Raw genomic sequence first — 25,534 nt, 5'->3', positions numbered from 1 at the left:
CTACTGTAACTTCAGAGATCATCCTGTAATGAACAGCATGCTGATGTCATCACGGTGCTAAATAAATCTGCCCCACTTTATAGTACATGTCTCTAATACATGTGTATTTAGGCATACACTATACGTGTAATTATATCATAACTACTGAGGATGGTGCACTGTTACAGTTGGATTGCAGTAATATATCATGTGTAAATATTAAAGGAAAATCATTCCATTATATGGAATAAACAGATTATGTTATATTATTTTTTTTTAAAAAAAAAGGCTTTGTAACATCAGGACTGTGAATCTTTAAAACATTGTGAGCAAGACCGAGTGGTCAGATATGAAGCTCACAGGACAAACAAAGACCATGTGTATTAAAAAGAAAATGAAGGTACTAGTTTGTTTATATTTTGGGAAATATTACTAACTAAATTCATTCGAAAATATCGCAGGGAGGCAAATATAATAACTGAACTCATGAGACTGAAACTCGAGTGATGTAGCTGAGGTTGAGGAACTGTCAGAGTCAGAATTAATAAAGTTTGGGTTTTTTTTCCTCTATGTTCCCCAGTGTTTATTATTTGATTTAAAAATAAAACAACAACAACAACAACAACAATAATAATAATAATTTTATTATTTCATCATAAATATACTTATGAAAGAAAGAAAAAAAAATCCTTTCCTTTCCGGTTTAGGCCACACCCATTTCGGGTTTAATTCTGAACACACAGGTATTCAGAGCATGAAACAGATACAAGTACAGATTTTTCAGACAGATGTCTGTTATGTAAACTTATCGGAGGACGGTTGCAGTAATTATAATTGTTTCATACAGGATATGTGAATCTGTATAAATCACCCAAATAAAATTCCATACTACACGCACTTCATTTTAATACAGATTGTTTTAATGTTTATTAAAAGTGTGTGTTGTAGGTTGTGCAGGATAGCTAGTTGGTCACATGACCATAATATGTCTGCAGGCTGTACATGTGCTATGAATTTACAATTATGAATTTATAATTTACCTAAAACCTCTGGCTTCTCTGACACATCCATAGGTAAAACATGGTCTATATTTTATTGTTCTGTGTTTTAAACTTGGTTTTATTTTGGTTTTGGCAAAAGACTAGAGCGAGTGAATACTTCCTCTCAACGCCTCTTTTTCTACAGGACGTCAGTTCAGATAGGAAATATATTACCTGGGGTTATTTCTTCTGATCTATAATAAATTACTGAAATGATAGATTTGGACAGGAGTCTGTGAATTATTCCATTACCCATCTTCACTAATCCAATCTGAATAGGGCTGTAATGTAAAGTTTGAGGAAAACATCATCAGTAGTATAATAGGTTTTCTTTGGTACTGTTAACTCTCTCTCTCTCTCTCTCTCTCTCTCTCTCTCTCTCTCTCTCTCTCTCTCTCGATCTCGAGTTGTTAGAGAGAGTTATCATCCAAAAAAAAAAAGAGAGCAGAAAAGAGGTCCAGCCCTGAGGACTAGCCCAGATTGAGCTGTCTGATTTGGGCAGGAGATGCCTGCACTCTGCCTCCTGGCACTCGATGGGAATGAGACACAGCCAGAGCAGAAACTGATTCAGACAGGCAGGAGGAGATGAAAGAGCCTGAGGCAAAGGCACAAATAAACAGCCCTAAAAGAGAGTTGTTACTGGGTCAGATCTCACAACTATGGGTGTTTATGTATGTCTAAATATCTGAGTCCAATACTAAACCCAGGACTGCCAGGACTTCATTTCATCAGTCTTCTATATAACTATTAGTATTAGTAGTTTTATTCCTTTCTTATTGATGGAACTGCTGCTGTAATCATGAACACTGTTCTGTGGTCATTCCAGGACTCTTATTTACTAAAGGCCATATTCAGAGTCAATGACTTGAGTCCAAAAGATACGTTAATATTTATACAGGGGAAATGTCAGGTTAAGCAGCCTCTTAAATCAGTCCAGATTATGCAAGTCATTTGCATGTTGTTCACGCCTCAGCGGTCGACAGATTTTTCTTGAGTAGAACTATACGAGATGGGGTATTTATATGGGGTTTAGAAGCTTCTAGACCATCAGATTTAAAAAACAAGATCTTGCCTTTAAGCCCAGAAAAACCAGGGATAGAAAATTTCGACTGAAAAAAGTAATAGTGTTTTTTTTTCTTAGCTGTCAAATGTTATATGATGTAACATAAAAGCAAGAAACAATTTTAAAAAGACTAATATGATGTCATATCGTTCCTATACAGTGCACTCACAGTTCTGTGGGTAACCTAGAGTTCTTAGCTTCCTAAAAGGGTTCTACTTGAAACTCTCTTTATAACCTTCAACGGTTATTATATACTCCAATAATGGTTCTGAGCTTCCCAAAGGGATTCTACTTCAAATTCTCTCTAGAACCTTCAATGGTTATTATATGCGCTGGGAAAAAAAGTTTGCTCAGTGGTTCCTTGTGGAATTTAGGTTTCTTATCTTATTAAAGGGGTTGCACTTGAAACTTTCTGGAAAACCTTCCATGCTTACTATACTGTATACTCTAAAAAAAAAATGTTTCCTTAATATAAACGTTTCCTTCCTTAGGTAAATTAGGTTTCTTTCCTTCCTAAAGGGGTTCTACTTTAAACTCTTGCTAGTACCTTCAACAGCTACTATATACTCGAAGAAGAGTTCTTAAACGTCTTAAAGGGGTAGCTCACAGAGTTTCTAAAAGGGTTCTTAGCTTCCTAAATGGGTTCTACTTGAAACACTCACTAGAACCTTCAATGGTTACTAAATACGGTTCTTAGCTTCCTAATGGGGTAGCTAAAGGCCTTCTACTTAAAACTCTGTCTAGAGTGTTCAATGGTTACTAAATACTCGAAGAAGAAAATGGTTCCTCAGTGGTTCCTTGGGTAATTTAGGGTTCTTATATTATCTTCCAAAATGGGTTCTACTGTAAACTCTTTCTATTACCTTTAACATTTACTATATAGTCTAAGAAAAAAATGTTTCCTTAGTGGTTTCTTGGGTAATTTGGGGATCTTAGCTCCCGAAAGGGATTTTTTCATGAAATTTTCTTTGTTCTTTAAAAATGTAGCTTGTTTTAGCTCTCTACAAAGAACCCTTAGGAACATGCGTAGAGCTATCGGTGGTTTGCGTCAGTTGTAGATGTGAACGTAGACGTGAGGGAGTGGTGTTTTGTATTTTTTGTTTCCCCGTGGGGAATAGGATTAGATCATGTTACAAAAGGGAAGGTTTTTGTGAAAGGGTGGGAACTGATCATCTTCATACTTATTGTTTAATCTGGCAACATTGTGGTGTTCACAAAGCTTACTTCACACCATACCTTTAGTTATTTTTTTCTAATTCTGTTCATTATCACACACTGGAAATTTTAACTGAACACAAAATCTAGAAATTTACAAAAATGTATGCAAAATCTGTTTCTTGAAATGTTTGAATGGTTGAGTTAAATGCTCTAAAGTCTTTTCTCATCTGAAAGACCTGAAGATATATCAAAGTATAAACTTGTTCATAGGAGCTTTTACACAAGAATTTTTCTGTTGTTCATGAAAACTTGTTTGGAAAACAAATTTCGTATCCTAGAAAATGGTTAAATGGCTCTACATAGAGCTTTCAAGGAAGTACTCCACACTCTTCTCACACAGGTTCTTTACCTAGTTACGGGTTCTTAACTATGTATTTTAGTTTTAGTTTTATTTTAGGTGAAGCCTGTACATTCTGTTTCATGTTGTTGAACATTATTGCTATACTGGCCACGATTCGTCATTAAACGTTCGTTGTCAGTGTTGTGACTGAAAAAGGAAAAAGTACAATGTCAAAACAAAACACTAAGAACACACAGTGAGTGTCCTTTTTGTCACTGACCAATATGATAAAAAGAATTTGGATTTAAAATGCAGATATCCTGTTTTTTTTTCCCTACATGCAGTATTTTTTCCAGCTGATAAGAACGCAGTTTAATAGTCTGAGCATTTGTAGGACAGAACTCATTTTTAAAGCGTCTGTTAGGTGTCTGTTTTTGTAGGCTGCACTGTGTGATAAGCTGAGATGTTTGCCCTCCCCCCTACCACACACACACCATTAGTGAAATGAATCGCTGTCTTCGCGGGACGTACGACAGGGTGCTGATGCTGGAACCGCTCGCCTGGAGCGGTTGGGATGCCACTGCTAAAAGGCTCTTTACACAGGACTGTAAATGATATCTAATTAGCTGCGTTGTTCCGCGGTGGTGTCGGGTCCTTGGGGACGCTGTTAAGTGTGTATGCGTGTGCTTATCTCAATAGGAGGGACTTTATGGGAGCTCCTGATAGCATTTGGTTGTAAGTGTTTGCTTGTGTTTTGCCATATGTAAAGCAACAGAGATGTGAATTTATATTACTGCTCACCATGCACAAAGCCCAACTCACCTCCAAATACCATACCGTCTAACAGAGGTCATATTAGAGGATAGTGTGTACCCATAATAATAATAATAATAATAATAACAAGAAGAAGAAGAAGAAGAACCTTTGTTTAGATAGCACCTTTCATACATTTAAAACACAGGGGGTTAAAGTGCTTTATAGTGTGAAGTAAAAAAGGAAATAAAATGGTAAAACAAGAACATAAAGTAAATATTGAAGAAATAATAGCAGTGACAGAAATAAAATTGCAACAATCTAAAATATAAAAATAACAAAAATGTGTGTAAAATAGAATAAAGGTACACTGATTTAAATAATATAAAAGTAATTTTAAGGTGATATTTTAAAAAGTAGAACAAAGAATAACAGATAGTTAAATGCTAAAGGAAACAATATATATTTATATCAGTGATAGGTGGAGCCTGACAAATGTTTAATGGTAATATTCCAGATCTCTGATGCAAAGTGGCAATAGAAATTTCCCATACTCATTTCCCTTATGGAAAGTTCCCATTGGATTTCCAGTGGAATTCATGGGTGTTTAATGGGAGATCAGGGCTTCTGCATTCAGATGCTGTGGAGTATTCATGGAAAAATCATTTAAAAAATAATGGTACTCTCTTACCCTGCCATGGAAGACATCTAAATCCTGTCCTGTCTGTAGGATTCACACGGAACCCCCTTAAAATTCCTGTAAAACCCATAGAAAGCCATTGGACTTCCACTAACTTCCCATAACCACCATGTAAAACCTGGAATTACATCATACATCCATGTGAGACACACACTGCATGTTCCACATAAAATTATTTATTCATTAATTTATCTTCAGTAAGCACTTTATCCTGGTCTTGTAGTGGATCTGGAGTCAATCCTGGGAATACTGGTTGAAAAAGGCGGGAATACACCCTGAATCACAGAGCATACACACACTCATTCACACCTAGAGCCAATATAGTACAGCCAGTCCACTGTGCATAAGATTAACAAATTAAAATCTCACATTCAGTGGCTACCATGAGATTCTGATTGAATGCCATTAACATTTGGGAAGAATCGGAATCCCATAGGAGCTTTCTGTAAGGATTTAAAGAACGTCAGGTTGTCTTGAGTTGACTTCTCTACCTTATTTATGAATTCAGCCTATTGGGAAATGTATGTTTTGTATTTCCTGTCCTCTCCAACCTCCTCCCCATCATAAATATACTATTTTATATACCATGAACTTAAGATCAGCTTACTGATCAGAACATAATCAAGTTTTCTCTGATCTCATGTGAGAAATTTCAGAGATGGTCTCTTACCTTTCATTTTCTTTCCTTTCCTTCTCAAACAGAAATCCTCCACCGAGTCTGCAACAACCAGAGATCTGGTCCGATCAATTTAACGATTTCATATGCAAGTAAGTGAAATGTGGAATTAGCAGTCCGTTGGTGTGCTAGAGTTTGTAAAGTGATCCGATCTGTGGAACATTAATGGAAGCTTTTGCTACAAATGTCATATAGTTGAAGTCAGGCCTCATATCTGGATTGTATCCTGCTTAAATTTTAACCGCATTCATTTCCACTTAAACAGTTAGCTGAATTGAAATCGCTGAGTCATGCGTTAATATCCTTGCGTTTCATGAGATGTCGCACTGTATAATGGCTGCCATTTTGAGAAGTGAATCAATATTACTATGCCAGTGCATCATTAAGACATTTTCATCATAGCTATGTTAGCTAGCTAGCTACATTATGGGAGATTTATCTAAGCAGGAAGTATTGCTAACATTAGCAAACTTTGTTAGTTAGTTAGCTGATATTGACTTCTCTATGACAACAAAGAGATTTTTTTCCTCCTGATGAAACACTCTGGGATTCTTTACACACTCACATGTGCAGAGATAAAGTTGTGTATGAGAATAATATAAAGCAAAGATTTCTCTCATTTTACACAAAATCAGGTACATACACAAGGATCACAATCTGTTTTATTGGATTTGTCGAAGTCCCTTTCACTCTCTTCTGTCATAAGCCATCTATCACCTCTAGTTATGTTTAGGTCATGCAGCAAAGCCAGAAATTCAGTCCCAAATATGGCGACCACAACAGAAAACTCATGTGATTAAAGCGCTAGGAAACAAATGAGTTCATTGCATTCGGCCACCAACTTCTTGCGTTATTCAAAATATTGTTGCCACAATAGAAGTCATGGTTTTGCCTCACCATAATGGAGCCAACTTCATCAGTTATGACCATGCGAATTTTGATCTAAAGGTTTTTTTTTTTGATGAAATACATGTATGCTTTCATTGTTATGTGGACAACCCCCATCCTCATACTCAGGACTAATGAAACAACAAGGCATAAATGTGGTCCAGATCAATTAGTTGCTAAAATAGTGCAAAGGCTACTTTTGGATTAAATCTGGATTAACTTCATGCATAGGCCCTATTATAGACTGGAACTGGATTTTTTATTTTATTTATTTTTTTTTTTGTATATATTAACATATCTACTGTATGTGTGTCTCTATAGACAGACATGATCTGAGAGCCTACCTGTGTGTGTGATTGTGTGTGTGTGATTGTGCTTTATTCAGGTGTCTGATTAAGGACTTTGAGCTCCGGCCGAATGTTCAGGATCTCCTCCAGCATGCCTTCATCAAACAGATCACAGGCCAAGAAGAAACTCTACAGAAACAGCTGACGGAGCTCATCGAACTCAACCACCAGATAGGAGTTATTGAGAAAACCAGGTAAGTTCACAACTACATAAAATCTCCCAATGAGAACCTACAGATCTTGTTGTAGCTATATCATGTTCTCCAAAATACGAATACAAAACCAGGATTAAATAAAAACCATACCTCTGCTGTTGATTTGGAACTGAAGAATCCCTAATACATCTAAAGTGACTTGGGGTGTAAATCTCATGAATGGAATTAAAACCATCATTATACCACAGCACTGCTGGATTCTCGAATCTGATTGGTCAGAAGGTGTTGATTAATTTCCTATAACAGCAGCTCTGACAGTAGTGCCGCCGTAAATCACAGGTTTATATTAACGCACTCATTCTAATACGTTATCAATTTTATATTAATCGTAGATACGGTGAAGATTTCAATAAGGACATATTTATTTTATTTAACATTTATGGAAGGAGTCTCCAGTGTCAGGGAAATGCTTTGCGGTTCCTTAGTAACCCGCTGCATTTTTCCTTCTTATTAGAGAAAAAAGAGAGGCTGGTGAGGGAACGACTGTTTATAGCTGCTATAACATAACTATAGACTATTAAAAAATAAGATTTTTCATTCTTTCATAAATAAAAACTTGTAATTGTTGGCAAATTGCTGTGGTATGAGAGGAAAAACACACTTCGGGATGTGCAGTTGTTGAGAAATAACCAACTTAACGGTAACTCTGCTTGATCACACTGCCTCGTCACTGATTATTTTTCTATAACAGCACATCTTAAGTGATATTACACCATTCATGAAAGTGGCTCAGGGTTCCGGACCCCTCGTAGCAAACCTTCTTTAATTTCAGATTTCTGCCTGGAGGACGGCTTTGTCTTGGTTCTCCACTTTAATCTCTGCCAATAATCCAACTTAAAGGTATCTTGAGTTTTTTTAAAGTTAATTGAGACCTATGAACCCAACAATTGTCTCAAATTTCCACAAAAAAATTCCAGAGGAACCTGAGAGTGTTCATCTTTGTATGGTGATCCATACACAGTCTTTATGCTAAGCGGTGTCTGATTCCTATTCAACTACACCTTTTTTTTGTTGCACACCAGTCTGGTCAGTTCTCACTACTCCAAAGCTCTGTATCTAAAACGTTCGCATCATTTCTCTTCTTTAAGCCCTCAAGGAAAGACTGAGAGGAGAGTCAGTGATGAAAGGTAGGGGATATCGGCTGCGTCATGCCACTCTGAGCTACAAAATATCTGCTTTTTCCCAAGCTAACCCTATAACGGTGTGGCTTCTTAGGCTAATGACTAAAACTCATCAATGTCTTGTAGTAATGTGCAGTATAATTTGTGCTTTTGTGAAGCGTGTAGTTTACTAATGCTTTTTAATTAGCTTGTAGAATCTACTTGCTTTTTTTGTGACAATCTATTATTTATTTGCAATCACTTAATCTGTTCAGTTCAGCTGGTGAGTCTGAAATGGTCTGGAAACACTGACTATCTGATAGAGCCAAAGTGACCTTTAAATTTTAAACACCTGTAATTGTTTACCTGACCTGTTAACAGTACACCCAGGAAGCCAGTCTGGGTGCTGATGGTTCGTAAAGGAGAAGTTTAAAAAGATCAGATGGAGCTAACACTCAAAATTGGATGGAGGAGATCAGTAGCACGGATACATGAAGCTAAATCATCTTTATAGGCTTCTTTTTTTATTAAAAATTAGCATGTTTTAGCATTTTAGAGTCTGACTGCACTTAAATACAGATATAAACAAAGTGTGTTCAGACAGTAGGGTGTAATGTGCTAGATTTGTGCTGGATTTGTGGATTGTTTGGGCTAAGACGGGGGTTTCCACACATTTGTGTTTTCTGAAACCCTTCAACAAAAATGATTTGCCTTAAAAATCTTAAAGCATGTTACTGTTCAATAATATTAACATCTTTACTATTTACTATTATAACTTAAGTAATACACATACTGTAAATCAGAGACCACCATTTTGTGTTCAATCAAATGTCCTTTCAGTACTTGTTGTTAATTATTTGGTGGTTAATTATAAATCACTTTTTGTGATTTATGAACATTAACAAGAATGAACACTAATGATGGGAAAATGTATTCAACACAAAATCACACAACAGTAAAAACAGTACGAAATCTGTAAATATTTTATTTGTAATATTGAACGATAATATTGACCTGCATAAATACATACTGCATTGAATTGAAATGATTAAAATGTGCTGAAATGCCTTCTGATTGAAAACAAATATTTTGTCATTTTATGTGACATTGACATTTTTATCACAGTCTGACTCCAAGGTGTAAGTCCGCTCCAATACCATCACGAAAGCCGAGGACTGGACATTTTGCATACAATAAGTTAACAAAATCTACATGGAAATATGTGTGATGGTCTGTAAAAACCTGTCGGAAGTCACCAAAATCTGGAAAACAGACAGAAAACAAGCAAAAAAATCAGGTTTCCAGTAAAAGTGGATTTTCTTTCTAATAGTATACTTTGAAGTCTTTACATTAAGAAAATATATTTTAGCAAAATGATGTGGAAATGGTTTTATTTCGGCTATGTGTTTAGTCTAACCTTGACATCGGGTAAGGAGCCAGTTTAGCAAACACAGCAGTAAAAGCAGTCAGTCTGCTGAAAGACGTCTAAAACCTTGCTAGCTCAGTGTGATGTCCTCATAATTTCATGATCAGGTTTCTGGAGAGATACATGCCAAAGTGAAACAGAGTTAATTCAACCTGTGATCAGATAGCGGCTGTCAAAATGTCCTGCTCGATCACGTAATCATCAAAACGGAGAAGAGCTCTTGCACGCTCTGTACAGGTCGACGACAGCCCACAGAAACTCATTTCAGTTCTGGAAAACTTGTAGTTCACAGAAGAAAAGGAGAAAATGTTAAACTGTTGACCATGTGAAGGGTTTGTCCAGGGTGCCACACATATATACAGTACATTCAAATGAACTGATTTACTTAAATGTAAATTCTGTACCATCCACCACTAAGACAAAGTCCTTAGAGTAGAGTTTGTGCATTTGGCGGCCATCTTGAAAACGCTCACAGGGAGGTATTTTTAGTCATGATACTATCACTGCTTCTGTCTACTTGAATAGGAAGAGACCCTTAAACCAGAAACTGATTGACAAAACATTAATTTGAAAAATTGGAGTGAATAGTGTCATGGTGGTCACTGGGCCAAATAAGATATTTTCAGGTGGATTAAACTACTACAATGCATATTTCTATGTAATTAAGCAAGGTGCACTATATCTGCACGCCTTTTCTGGTTAAATCTTAACCAACAAGCCAATTAGATCTTTTCACACAATCCCGCATATTCAAATTGTGAGAAGTGGCCTGTCATAAGTTCATCAAGGCATTTTACAAAGTTATGTACAGTATAGATATATAAGGAATAAAACACTACAGGGTGTGCTGTTATAGGAAAATAATCAACAACAGACTGGTTATTTTCTAACGATAACACGTTTCAAATCCTCCTATACCACAGCAATTTGCAGCAATTGCATTTTTTGTATTTATTAACGAAAACCATGCCATACTTTTTATCCATTTATAGCTACATTTAATGTTGGAAAACGTGTTTTAACTTACGTTATAGCAGATATAAACAGTCGCTCCCTCATCAGCCTCTCTTTTTTCTCTGTCTTAAAGTTAATAAGACAAAATGTAACCGAGAAATGCAAACTGTTACTGCTTTACCTCTGAATGTTTCAAAGTTCTGACACTGGAGACTCCTTACAAAGTGTGTCCTTACAGAAAACCTCACCTTATTAACGACTATACACGTTTTTAATCTGTAAATGAGGAGTGTCCACCATACGAGTCCCTGTTACTATAGAAACAATAATGTATTATAATAAGTGCATTATTATAAACCTGTGATTTGCAGCTGCACTACTGTCAGAGCTGCTGTTCTAGAAAATTAATCAACACCTTCTGACCAATCAGAGTCCAGAATTCAACATTGCTGTGCGATAAATCTCAGGCTTGAGTAACTCAAAATTACAAAGACCAAATTATTGAATATTTAACGTTTTGAATAAATTCTCGTCGCATTTCTTTAAGTTACATGTACGCTACTGTTTGGTTGTTGTGTATTACAGACACGAACGAATTCACACCAAAAAGGGCAACAACATGAAGACTCAGAGCGGTGAACCTGACGGCATGGAGGATCTGGCAACCCTGGAAGTGCTTGATGAAGTAAGATTTTTATTTCTCTGGCACGACCACACAACAAATCATGCAAATCTGTTCTAACACACCATCTGTAGCACTTTAAAGGAGAAAACGAGTGCAGCCATGCTTAACAACCCTGCCTATTTCCTGTGTTTTTTAAACCTCACAGTGATGACTTCCCTCAGAAGCCCCATTTTTAACCATCAGATGACTGAATGAACAAAGCAAACAGTTTAGAGAACAATAACAGTTTCTGTGCGTTAAACTGCATTCGCAGTGATTTATGATCGCGCAGGCTCCCATCAGCGTACTGAAAGATACAAATCGCTCACACAGCTGCAGATGGAGTTCCCACATCCATTACAGCACCGGGTTTTGCTGCGAGGAATTTGATGCTCACTTTATTTCTCACGTCCCCATAGCGATGGAGGCAGACGATAGGCCGAGACGCCGGGAAATCAGTCTTTTTTGACCCAAACGGAGGACGTGAGGGAAAAAAAAATGCTTTTTAAAAATGATTTTAAAATAAAACAGGACTGGGGTTAAATTAAATCAAATTTAAATTGAAATTAAACATAGTAATTTAGTCCAGTTTGGCCAAAAGCATGGTAAGAGGAGGCCAAAACTTTATTTCTGCTTTCACACAGCTGTTTCAACTCACACACATGACAACAAAAGATCTTAATATAGTACAAGTTTTTTTTTTTTATTACATTTGGCAATATGGAATTGTTCTTTTTCATTTTTTTAAAAGTCATGCGTTGATCACAAAGATCCACTTAATAAACACAGTTTTATACAAACAAAAATGTATATTAGCAAATAAATTGTAAATTATAAATTATTTAGTATAAAAAAGTATTAGTGTTCATGTTTTCCAATTCTATCTATTATTCCAAACTATTATTATTTTTATTTTATTTGATTATATTGATTTTTACAGTATATACAGTAGTGCATTGCTTAACAATCAGATTATTTTAAAATAAACAAACAACCAAGAACAAACAAAGAAATAAATAACACAAAACCCAAAACTACAGACATAAAAGCTACTTTATTTATTTATTTGTATGTTTGTTTGTTTGTTACTATTCTTTTTTTAAGTTATTTGGGTTTTTTTAGTTATTGGTTTGTCTGTCTGTTTTATATTTTTATTTTATATTAGTTTTTATTACATATTTTTTTGTTTTCTATTGCTAAATCTATTTGCTACATAAAACAAACAAACAAACAAATAAATAAATAAATAGATAGATAGATAAAAGTTTAAAACAAAAAAGTTTATTTATCTATGTATCTATTCATTAATTAATTTGTTTGTTTTAGTTAAATGTTTGCTTGTTTCTTTCATTTTGTATTATTTATTTATTATTTTTAATTAATTTAATTAATTACTCACTAATTTTTTTTTGTATTTCACAGAGGTTATGTTTAGTTCATTTTGAATGAATCTCTCTCTCTCTCTCTCTCTCTCTCTCTCACACACACACACACACACACACACACACAGCAGTAGATATATATGGAATGTTGTTAGAAATGAGGTTAATGAAGCGTTCTCAGTAAACACTGTGTGTGCTACGTGATGAACAGAAATTGAGGATTACACACATGTCTGGTGCAGTGAGTGTGAAAGATCGTTTCATGCAGTGTGTGTGTGTGTGTGTGTGTGTGTGTGTGTGTGTGTATAACGTGTTTGTCTCTTCTTAAGAACACAGTGACAGAACATCTACAGAAGCGCTACTCTAACGAGCTGATCTACACGTATGTGGGAGACATCCTTATCGCCATCAACCCCTTCCACAAGATCGATCTGTACACTCCTGAGGTGTGTGTGTGTGTGTGTGTGTGTTACGCACTACAGACTAGACTTCCTCCATATTTCATTATAGATAACATCAGCATTTCTCTCTCTCTCTCTCTCTCTCTCTCTCTCTCTCTCTCTCCTTTTAGCATTTAATCTAATTTCATTTCCTTCTTGAAAATGACGTTTAATATTTTAATCATTTGCATTCATGTGCTATATTTGTGTTGTCTTTTTTTAAATTATTTTTTCTCCACACTTTCCTCTCTTAGCTCTCAAAGATGTACATCGGGGCCAAGCGCACAGCCAATCCTCCTCACATATTCGCTGTCGCTGACATCGCCTACCAGTCCATGGTGTCCTACAACACCGATCAGGTGACTTAAAGCAACTCTAAAGTGATAAAACACAAAGAAAATCAGGAACATGATTGTGAGAAGGCTTGTGAGTGGAAGCTTGCAGCATAGCGCTTGTTAGCATGAGATCATACTCACAGGAGGGAGTGATATTCCCTGTTAAAGGATTTTGATCTGTATCAAACAAATTCTTTACTACAAATTCATTTATAATGCAAGTCTAAGGGCAGGTGTTGAACTCCGTCGATAAAGAATTAAAATATGTGACTGTACAACACAAATGTTATAATATAATCGTAAAACTCCAGCTATAAACATAGTTAAATGAGACAGACCTGAGAGAAAGCCGTATTAAAGCTGTTCTTACTGAGTTTTATTACATTTTCCAGCACTAGAGTAATACAGTAAAAAGTATATCACTTTTTATTTTCCGATACAGTACAGAAACCATACTGTTTACTGCTAAGCTTTACAATGTTTTTTAACTGAAGCAGTTTAAAGTTCAACTCTTTCACACAAAAATCACTTTCATTGTAAATATAACAAATATAATAAAGTATAAATATTATAAAATTAATCCTAATTAAAATAAAAACCGTTAAGTCTCTTTATATGTAAACATTTCTAGTTCCAAAAATACATTTCTTTTCCAAATCCACTTCCAATCTTTTTTTGTTATTTGTTACAGGATCTGATATCTGATACGTTTTCTCTGATATATAATCCACCATTTTTTTTTTTTGCTGGTGTCAACACGATTCCGATACCTGGTATCAGATCAGTGCCAGCTGTGGAAAAAAGTAGTTTTGGTTAGTTTACACCTACATAAAGGTTTTGTGGTATCCACCACACGCACCATCCCAAGTTCTTCCCTCTGTAAAAATAGTCCCTTGTCTAAAAGGAAAAAAAAATCTCACATCTAAAAGGACAAAATTTAGTCCCATGTCTAAAAGGAAAAAAAAATCTCACATCTAAAATTACAAAAAATGTCCAAAGTCTAAAGAAAAAAATCCCACGTGTAAAAGGTAAAAAAAAAAGTCCCATTCCTAAAAGAATGAAAAAAGTCCCACATCTAAAAAGATAAAAAATCTAACATCTAAAAGGACAAAAAATAAATCTCACATCTAAAATGACAAAAAAAATATTGTCCCACGTCTAAAAGGACAAAAAATAAATCTCACATCTAAAAGGACAAAAAATAATCCTAAGTCTAAAAAGGACAGATTTAGCACTACAAGTATTAGCATGAATACTTGTAACAGATGAATTAATACAATAGTTCCTTATATGCTTATTATTAAATTTTGGAGTGAACAGCTTTTCTGCTACAGACGCTGTAGATCAGGTTAAAACCACTGGAGTATCTCTTTAACGTTAGTGATGTGGATTAGCACTGATGGCTCGTCTTCCTCCTCGTGTGCAGTGTATCGTGATCAGTGGAGAAAGCGGTGCGGGGAAGACAGAAAGCGCTCACCTCCTGGTCCAGCAGCTCACCATCCTTGGCAAGGTCTCATCAAAGTTTTTACTTTTATTTCTTTTATACATTTTTAATAACACATCCTTAATGATCCAAGTAGATACACCTGGCAAATTTCTATACTCTGAAACAAATGAAGCCTGTATACCTGTAAAGAGGTAATCAAATTTGCTGTTATGAAGCAATATACACCTACAGATTCCTCAAAGTGTTATATACATTAGCAAAAACAAACTAATAACACGTTACAATACAGTAAAAATCTTGAACACTTACATAAGAATTCACAAATTTTCAACATAAGCCTTTCATAAATTCTCCAGCACTGCTTTATAAAACATTAACACAATGCTTATGAATGCAATGTAAAGGCCTTATATACAGTGTAGGTGTTTCATATATAATATATATATATATATATATGTTATAAGCAGTGTTCCTGATGCTAATTGCTAAAGATCTCCTCACTGAAGCTACCTGATTAAAAAGTCTCTTTTTATTTTTACCAGGCAAACAACCGGTCTCTCCAAGAGAAGATCCTGCTCGTGAACAACCTCGTAGAAGCGTTTGGAAACGCCTGCACGGTCATCAACGATAACTCCAGCCGCTTTGGGAAATATCTGGAGATGAAGTTCAAGCACGGAGGAACGGTGGTGGGAGCTCAGATCTCCGAGTACCTGCTGGAGAAATCCCGCGTCATTCACCAGGCTGCGTGAGTGGCATTCCTGAATGATTCTAGGTTAAAAAAAGTGACTAAAATGACTAAAAAAAAAAGAAAAAGCGTACTGACCATAATTCTCCATCATTCTCATTTCCTATTTGTAAAAGTACACTGTAAATGTGTATCAGGACAGATGTGACCTCAGTAGAGGGGGTGTCAGGGTGTAAATTGATTTTCTTTTAGAGGAAACATGAAGCTGCCCTACTTCAGAGTGAAGTGTTTTAAAAAGAACTGCATGAATAGCACAATCAGGCGAGTCATTCATCCAGCGCCAGCGCTGAAATCGCTCTGATGCCAAAGCAAAAACATGGAGGATAATTACAGAGGCCACATGCAGTAATTAGAAACCTGCAGATTGACAGAGACGGATTACGCAAAGCCCTGTTACTTTCCCAAAATATATATATATATATATATATATATATATATATATACACATATATATATATATATATATATAGACTGTATACACAAGGGCGAACTGAGACCATTCAGGAATGTTTTTATTACTTTCCCTATATATATATATATATAGTTCCCTGTAGTTGAACCAGGTATAATTTCATTAGTTAGGGTGGCTGTGGCTCAGGTGGTAGCGCGGGCTGTCCACTAATCGCAGCATTGGTGGGTCAATCCCCGGCCCTCCACATGCCGAAGTGTCCTTGGGCAAGTCACTGAACTCCAAGTTGCTCCCGATGGCAGGCTAGGTCTACTGCCATTGGTGTGTGAGTGTGTGTGAATGGGTGAATGAGAAACAGTGTAAGTGCTTTGTAGAACTGCTAAGGTTAAAAGGTGCTATATAAGTGCAGACCATTTATTTAGTCATCTCTCTTCACCAAACGTTTGCATTTAAGCAGATTAATGCTTTGTACATTTTCTGAGACTAAACAAGGAAAACTTGATTATAGCACAACACAACCACTTCTAATTCCTCAGCTGTGTTTAGCTACCTTAGCTAGCTGATGCCTCTGAGAACCCACTTTCTCAACAGTGCACTTCTCATCATCGACCTCATTTATCCTTTTCCAGTTTCTATCTAGTTTATCTAGTTTCCTGTTCCAGCCTTTATTAAGGCCGTGATCCCATGTTGCATCTCACCAGCTTTGTGTTTCTGTGTATTTTATAACTATTTCCTGTTTTGTTCACGTCTATCATACTCTGTCTGTTTTGTGCTTAGGTTTCATTGTAGGGATTGTACATATTTATACCCCAGAGAAACAGGAAACGGCACAAAATAAAAAACAATGGAAAGTTGAAGCTGTATTCAGACTTGGCGACTTGAGTTACATCAGTATTAGCACACGGAAAGTTCCTCGTGTTCAGAGTCGTGTTACGCAGCTGCAGTTTTCTGAGCAGGAATAAAACAGAAGGTGTCAAATGTATTGGTGACAAATTGGTTGCATTTTATTGTTTTGGTTGCATTGCCTGTATATTTGGGTGTCAATCTCAAATTCTATCAGCATTTTTGTGAGATCTTGAGGGCTGTAATAATGTAAGACTATTCATTTTTTTAATATTCTCTATTCTATCGATTAACACCAACTGTATGTGCTATTATACTCAGCCAATAACTTTTATTCAACTGTTAAAAAGTTTTTAAGCTGTATCTGTTTTCCAAATATTGAAAATATATAACATTAGGAAAGAAATTTAAGAAGAACTCACACAGACTTGTATGCTAAGAATATACTCCTTGCTCCTTAGTCTCCCATCTTTTCTGTCTTTGTTTTTCCATCAACCTCTTTTTTTCACCATGTTTTTGGCCTCTACACTGGGTGATACATTTCAGGATCTGGCGTCAATCACTGAATCACACTGAAGCCCAACACTCAACAAGCTTCAGAATCATTTTTAGATGAATAGGTGTTGATTTTACGCAGAATTTCAGCAAGCCCATTTGTGAAGTGTCCGGATAAAAGGTGTTCACTATGTCACGGGTCTGATGTGAACATTTTCTACATAGTGTGAAAATGTTGAGTAGTAATGTGCTTCAGGCCGTTTCAGTATTATTTGACACCTGTGCTCTTTATGGTGCAGCTCTATTTACTTCATAAATCCATATCTATAGACTAAAACCTTTTTCATTTTGCGATACATTTACCTTTAATAATAAACCATTACTGACCTTCTGAGTAAACCAACTGACTTTACGATCCATTTCTTTCTCCTCCAACAGCGGAGAGCGTAATTTCCACATTTTCTACTACATCTACGCTGGCCTGGCCGAGAGAAAGAAGCTCGCTCACTACAAGCTTTCCGACAGTAAAACTCCACAGTAGGTTCTTTAGTGAACACTGTAACCTCAGGGCTTTATTTACAGCCCATCTCTCTCTGAACTCTTTCCTCACTGCTCACTTCAGGTACCTTCAGAATGAAAACGTCAAGCTCGTGCCTGACATCGTGGGCAACGCCTCCTACAAGGAGCATTTTGAAGCGGTGGAGCAGTGTTTCAAAGTGATCGGCTTCACCCTCGAGGTAATACTCTCCATGGTGTAGATGATGTAGAGGCTTTATGTCTGTTCAGTGTGTGTATGAGCTGATGGCCCTGCTCTCTGCATGCTTAGGATTAGCATTAGCATGATGATCAGAGCAGAGCTAAAGTAAATGACACAGGAGTGCTCTCTATGTTACGGTTTGGTTCCTTGGTTCATTGAACCGAAGTTACAAAGCTAATGTAGCTAACAAACAATAATAAAACGACACTCGGTGATGATCTCAGCACAGAATAACACACTTTGGTGTGTTTTTGTAAACATAACAGTAGTGCAAATACCAGTGTACTGATAATTGACACAGGATACAGTCAACTCCAGAATTATTGGCACCCTTTTAATAACGTAATGAGTCATAGTTTGAGCTTAAACATATCAGAACACTTTTTTAAGGACTTTATTTTATTTTATTTATTTTTGCAAAATGCTGGTTTAAAAATTATTGGAACCCCCACAATTAATATTCAGTGAAACCTCTCCTAAAGGGAAAAACAGCAACAGAGTTTCCTCTTGTAACATCTAACAAAGTTGGACAGGCTTGTAAAAATTCTGGCTCATTTATATTCTTACATTTAGGCCTCTTAAATCTGCAAATAGTGATGATTTGGTGTTAATCATCATTTCTGCATTCATTTGGAGTTATTATTATTGGTCATCTCTGGCATATTTTCAAATCATGTTTAAATATATATATTATTTTATTTATAATATTAAATATGTATAAAATATTTATAAAAAAAGATATAGGAAAGTATATATATATATATATGTAGTACTGAAAGTTCTTTGTTTTTCCTTATGGGGATTTTACTCTGCATGTGTGTAGCCTCCTCACACAGTATGTATACAATGGGGTAACATGAAATGGGCAAAAGCAACAACAGAGTCTCTGAAAACGGAAAGCTTCAATTAAAAAAATGATAGAATTTATTTTCTATTTATTGGGTGCCATTACTTTTGCCACATATGATTTTGTGAGATCACTTTATTTATGCAATGTTTAGTTATTTTATTACAATCATCCTGCTCATTGTTTTAAAGGGTGCCAATATTATTGTATATGGTACAGCTTGATATAAATAAATCCAGTTCTATAGAACATTAAAGATGCATATGACGTGAGATTTTTTTCATTTTCAGCAGTACAGTATTATTATTCATGCTGGCAGAAATGAAAAATACCTAAAGCATGAAATAATCAGGCAAGAGTCTAGAAGGTTTGTGATCTGTAGGAGTCGTAGCGTCGCCGTTGAGGGTTAATTTTGCGTCGATGCAGCGTGATGGGGATTGGCTCAGTGTGAGCAGGTGAGTGACGGGAGCGTGAGTGGCGTGACATGATGAAACATGGCATACAGCGAGGAGCTAATGAAAACGACAGTCAGAGAAACAGCCGGGTGCTGACGGCCTGCTGTGGGGCTTCGGAGCTGTCAGATCCGAGTGAATACGTTATCAAATTCATTCCAAAATATCATTATTAATGTCATTTTACTGGAATGGATTTTTTTCAGTAGCTCTCCAGTGTTTGTTGTCTGAATCTTTTGGTTTTGAACTGGAGCTAACAACACAAAACTAAACAAATTAGCAACACACAAACAATCCTCACAATTGCTACAAAAGACATGCCACTAGATTGCAGCTATGTAATGAATTTTAGTTTGCGTGCTAAAATTACCAAATATAGTCAAAAATCTCACTTGAAGATAAATTTAGGCAACAGGCATCAAAGTGGTTATTTTCTGTCAACCACTTGCTATATATCGGCTTGTATCTCCTCTTATATTTCCATGTTTTCCTCCACAGGAACTAGGAAGTGTGTACAGCATTGTTGCAGCCATCTTAAACACCGGAGACATCGAGTTCGCTTCAGTGGCTACGGAGCATCAAACTGACAAGAGCAACATCGCTAACATGGCCGTGTTAGAGAGCGGTGAGTTAAAGAAAGCTAGCAGGTTAGCATGCTAGTGCAGCAAAATGACAAGGAGAGCAGAGTTAGCCCATTGTTAGCCCAATATTTAGCATGCTACTGTTGCAGAGTGGATTGCAGTGTTACCTAGTAACACCTAGTAACCTTTTCAGGAACCCAGCTGGGGCGGGGCTAGCCATACTGGGCATTGCTGATTGGTCAAACATGAGTAACCTTTTGAAAAACTCTTAAGTACATTTTCAAGAGGGAACTAGGATAAGTTTTGTATTCTTAGGCTGGAACCTCTTAGTTGTTGCTAAAAGTGGATTTTTATGTGAACCAGCAATAATTAGGGCGGAGCTTGTCATATCTGGCATTGCTGATTGGTCACAGGCAAGGTTCAGCATTGCTCTTTCCAGCATCATCAAAGGTTTAATGCTTAAAAAATAAAGCAAAGCATCTTTAATCTTAACCTTCTTCAGTAACACAAATGGGTTAAAGAAAAAAATTTCTGTAAGGAGATGTTTATTGAACATTTATGGAATGAGTCTCCAGTGTCAGTGCTTTGTAATGGTCAGAATAGAGGAGATTACAATTTCTTGATAACAAGACAAGCTACAATCTATTTAACTCAAAGAGGGAGAAGAAATGTAGAGACTGGAAAGGAAACAGTTGTTTGTGTGTGTGTGTGTGTTGTTTTGCAGCCGCCTCTTTGCTGTGTATCCGTTCGGATGAGCTGAAGGAGGCTCTCACTTCACACTGTGTGGTGACTCGGGGTGAGACCATCGTCCGGCCCAACACGGTGGAGAAAGCCACAGAGGTGCGGGACGCCATGAGCAAAGCGCTGTACGGACGCCTCTTCAGCTGGATCGTCAACCGCATCAACTCTCTGCTGAGACACGATAACCAGAACGGGTGAGAGAGAGAGAGAGAGACAGAGACAGAGAGAGTGGAGGATAAAGAGAGCAGAGACATGAACAAATGATCTGAAAAGTGCATAATGCTGCATTCATGACTAACTGGGAACTTTCTGTATGTGCAGAGAAAGCTAGCACTTGCTTTTGCTGATATATAAATATATAAAATGCTTTCAAATAATATTTTACACACAGTACAAACAGCCAAAAAAGTAGACATGCATGAAGTCATTGTTTACTTTGGATAATCTTGGACTGAAAGAATTAACCTTCCAATTATACAGCTTTCTGCCTGTATATAGCAATCTTAAAGCACAAATATATAAATATAAATATAATTAAATATAAAAATCAGTTCCAAAGCATAAAGAAGTCAATTATTTCTAAAGTGCGATCAGCAGCATAGTTAAAGTCAAGTCACATATGAGGATCTTGAAGAAACTGGAGCTCTTGAGAGGTTCGGACTTTCTGAATGACTATTACAAGTTGGAGGTCCATTTGAATGGATTTCACTTTTCAATTTTCTGTTTCCAGCAGTTTCCATTTAGTCGTGAACTAAGCATTTTTTTTATTTGTTTGGGAAGGAGGAAGGAAGTAAAACTGAATTGAGATCCTATTTTTAACCCTTAAACTCTGCAGTTATTGTTTTAATGTTCGTCTTAAAGCACATTTTTCCATAACCATACTATAAGCTATGGAAATGCTTGAGGGTGTGCTGTTGTAGGAAAATAATTAACGACAGGGTGGTGTGATGAAGCAGAATTACCGATAAAACCAATTATATTCCAATAACAGCACATCCTGAAGTGTTTTATTTCTCTTATACCGCATCAATGCTAATTTAAAAAAAAAAATTAATTAATTCACGAACGTTATGTGAATGTGTTAGAAGGCGTATATCACTATAAAGCTTCACTAATGCCAGAGCTGCTGTTATAGAAAATGAATCAACCAATCAGATTTGAGAACGTAACAGTGCTGTGGTATAAATCTATCTAAAGTCTGATTAACGCAACTGGTGCATGTCTATTAAGAATAATCCATCTTTCATAAAACCATCCATCTCCTCTGTCTCGTTCTTCTTCCATGCTCAGAGAGGAAGACAAGGAGCAAAGCATCGGCATCCTGGACATCTTCGGCTTTGAGAACTTCAAGCGCAACTCTTTCGAGCAGCTCTGCATCAACATCGCCAACGAGCAGATTCAGTTCTACTTCAATCAGCACATATTCGCCTGGGAGCAGGTACGCTGTGAATGTCCTGAGAGCATACGTGCCATTTTTATTTCCTCTTTCTCATTGGAATGAAGTTATTTCCATCTACATGATGAGAGCACATAATGTACTCGTAATAATTTATTTAATTATGTCTCACTCTGAAGAGCAGTGTGGAGGAGAGATGATCAGAGGTGTGTTAGTCTGACAATCACTCAGACTAACATCCAAAAGATTTAGCGTGATGTATATGTGTGTGTGTGTGTGTGTGTGTGGTGCAATACCAACATAACTACTGCTCAGTAATTGACTACATATTTACATAAATACATGTGTCACATCCAGAGTTTATTTTCTCTCTATGTTCATCCAAATCTCCAGAAAACATGGTGTTTCTGCAGTTCTACAGCTCTGTCCTTTGGCTCAGGTTGTCTGGGTTCTGTGCAAAACCCACAATAACATGATTTCCCTTGTTATTTTTTGTCACTCTCCTCCTTTTTTTTTTTACCGTAGTCCTGCTCTCCAAAGAGGTTGGCAGTTGTTCCATTGCTCTATGACTTTACCCCAGGCTACATGTTCTGCCTTCCTGCAAAAATGAGATTTCTCAGACACGTGTGTGGCTCCTGTAGGCATTTGCATGATTGTGTGTGTGTGTGTGTGTGTGTGTGTTGAGCATGGATACCTGGAGAATGGAAATGGTAGCGTTTTGCTCCTGGGCTTTTAGCTTTTGTATACATGCACTTGGAGTTAAGCAGGAGGATGTGACCTAGTGAGTCAAAATGTCATAAACACACACACACACACACACACATGCACACACAAACAACATGTTTAAACCCTTGAGCTCTACACTATGGTCTTGAAATTTGAGACCATATAATCACAGAACCAGCTTGACCTTCTGATTCACTGTGATGATGAAATGAACCTGCACTTTCTGTATGTTTGAGTAAGATCCTTTGTTTGGCTTGTGGTGTGATGAACCAGAGCTGAGAGAAATGTCTAATTGGTCATTTTGTACATCACTAATAACATATTTGTGAGTGAATAATGCACCAGGACACATTACTGATTTTTCTACAGAAACCAAGGATAGACAAATCCATTTGGGTTTTTATTCATTGCTGCCATGTGGACAGAAGTGTAGCATCTTTTACTACATGATAGTAAAGCTAGCGCTAATTTGCATATACTCTATGTGAGTCCTCATGACTGCCTCATTAATGTTATGGTTAATGCCTTTGTTTTATTAGCAAAAAGAGATGTGTTTAAGGGCTGTCCATGTTGGCATGTGTTGGCATGCAGGCGAAGGCCAGTGAGTTTTGTCAGTTCATCTGTCTACCCTGAATTTCTCCCTAATTTAGTCATGGCCAATTCCTACCCATCAGGCAGCTATTCCTTACCAACCAGGGAGGGCGAAGGCTATCACGTGCTTCCTTCATCTTTCCTTCATGCAACGTCAGGGGGTGGTGTAACACACTCAGAGGACAGTACTATCCACCCTTTTATGCATGCATGAGCTCACAGATGACCGTGATTGGCTAGTGTCGCTGTGATTGATAGGAGAGAGAGAGTATACCACCCCTCCCTCCCTGAGAGCATGGCCGACTTTGCTCTCTTGGACTCCCAGTCGTGGATGCCTGTGGCATCATTGGGATTTTTTCTTGTGCCACTCAGAAGCTTGTTCCACTGCTTGTTCATTTGATTTACAATCATGGATTGCCTTATACTGCTGACTATGATTACTTGAGTGCCCTTAATACACACTACTCTGAGTTTACTCAGTTGTATCCTGCCTCTCATCACCGCATGTTGCAAAGTACATTGTGTTTACGATGCTTCCTGGTCAAGCTTCTTCCTCGCTGACGCCTCAGTAGGCTGTTGATCTGGTGATCAGCAGCAGTTCTTTTGTTCTTCCATCCAACCACAAAACACCTCCCTACTGACTTTCAGAAAGCATTTTAACGTGATGTACTGTACGTTTAAATGTAACACACTCCATTTGGTTTATACACACTACTAGCTAGCAGCATGTAACACGTTCCTAAATTCTCTCTAGGATACATTCTGGTAATCAGTACAAGGGAGTTGATTCAATTTGCTTGTATGGATGATGGAAAAACTTTTTTTTATGCAACAGCAATGCACATGGATGTGGAATCAGTGATGAATGTGAGTAAAACAGAATAGCATATTGAGCAAAAATGTAGAGACAAAGAATCTATTGCGGTTCGTAGCTTAAATTTTAGCCAAAGACTGCTGTTTAGTCGATAGCGCAAGCATGACATGCTACATAGAGGAGCTACATCCAGCTCATCATACTTTGGGGTTAAAATGTATTTGCTATATTTTCAGCCTAGTTAACTAGCATTATGTTCAAACAAATCAAGAGACAAGGCAAGTACACTGGTGCTTTGACTTGACCCATGGGCTAGCTAATGGATTTATGCTTTGTCCTCCCCTGAATAAACTGCAGGACGAGTACCTGAACGAGGACGTAGACGTGCGAGTGATTGAGTACGAGGACAACCGGCCCCTGCTGGACCTTTTCCTGCAGAAGCCCATGGGCATGCTGTCACTGCTGGATGAGGAGAGCAGGTTCCCCCAGGCCACTGATCAGACCCTCGTCGGCAAGTTATACCTCTTTCTACACACTCACACACTCACATACTCACACACTCTCATGCACAAAAGAGTCACAGACGTCATCAGAACACTGGCAGCTTCTTCTATATGACCTTCAGTAGTCATATGGGCATACATACACGTACACAGGAACTATATTTTCTTCTATTCAGTGTTAATTTTCAGTGTTATGATATTTTTTATTTATAAAATGGTATTTTTAATATAACCATGAAACTGTGTTTTTATGCAGGACTACTGTTTTTGTTAGCAGTTAGTAAACATTTGAGAGTGAGTCAAATGAAAACCTTTTTTTTTTTTAATCTTGCATTGTTTATTGTAAATAGGTGTCACAAAAGTGGTTCATTTTTCTAAATAATCTACATTTCATTCAATGCGCTTAACGAGTGGGCGGATTCCTCTAAAAAAAAATCCTCCTGGTTACTAATTTACATTGCACTTTTTAAAGTTTTCATTTGACTCAACCTCTTATACAGTATATCATGTTTCATATTGTGTATTGTAGAAATGCTTTCGAGAATTGGGATGATATTTTTGTCAAATCACCTAGCTCTACTTACAGTGCTTGAGAACAGCAATAGGAAAGTTCAATACTGGGAGGCCTGTTTGGTTTGTGTTTGCGTCAGGCGGACATGTTTGTGATGGGTTGGGTGTGTGAAAAGAAAAATAAGAAAATAAATATCTTTAGGTGAGTTTTAGGGAT

At 36.9% G+C, this 25,534-nt stretch overlaps 1 protein-coding gene across 1 annotated transcript in view; it reads left to right on the top strand.

Moving 5' to 3' along the window:
* Positions 1-24,947, top strand: part of LOC117597071 (myosin-IIIa-like) — a 71,148-nt gene extending 46,201 nt beyond the window's left edge. Inside the window, exons 8-20 of the mRNA XM_053237453.1 lie at positions 5,736-5,801; positions 6,983-7,138; positions 11,225-11,324; positions 13,015-13,131; positions 13,380-13,484; positions 14,887-14,970; positions 15,450-15,652; positions 17,838-17,936; positions 18,022-18,136; positions 19,954-20,080; positions 20,761-20,971; positions 22,068-22,215; positions 24,662-24,947. Coding sequence (XP_053093428.1) covers positions 5,736-5,801; positions 6,983-7,138; positions 11,225-11,324; positions 13,015-13,131; positions 13,380-13,484; positions 14,887-14,970; positions 15,450-15,652; positions 17,838-17,936; positions 18,022-18,136; positions 19,954-20,080; positions 20,761-20,971; positions 22,068-22,215; positions 24,662-24,922 — 1,792 coding nt within the window. The 3' untranslated portion in view covers positions 24,923-24,947. The remainder of the gene's footprint in view (positions 1-5,735; positions 5,802-6,982; positions 7,139-11,224; positions 11,325-13,014; positions 13,132-13,379; positions 13,485-14,886; positions 14,971-15,449; positions 15,653-17,837; positions 17,937-18,021; positions 18,137-19,953; positions 20,081-20,760; positions 20,972-22,067; positions 22,216-24,661) is intronic.
* Positions 24,948-25,534: the final 587 nt, after the last annotated feature.

Source organism: Pangasianodon hypophthalmus, chromosome 1 (genome assembly GCF_027358585.1).
Source record: "Pangasianodon hypophthalmus isolate fPanHyp1 chromosome 1, fPanHyp1.pri, whole genome shotgun sequence".
Taxonomy (NCBI): domain Eukaryota; kingdom Metazoa; phylum Chordata; class Actinopteri; order Siluriformes; family Pangasiidae; genus Pangasianodon; species Pangasianodon hypophthalmus.
Note: the sequence above shows the minus strand (reverse complement) of the source record. Positions and strands in the feature narration are given on the sequence as shown.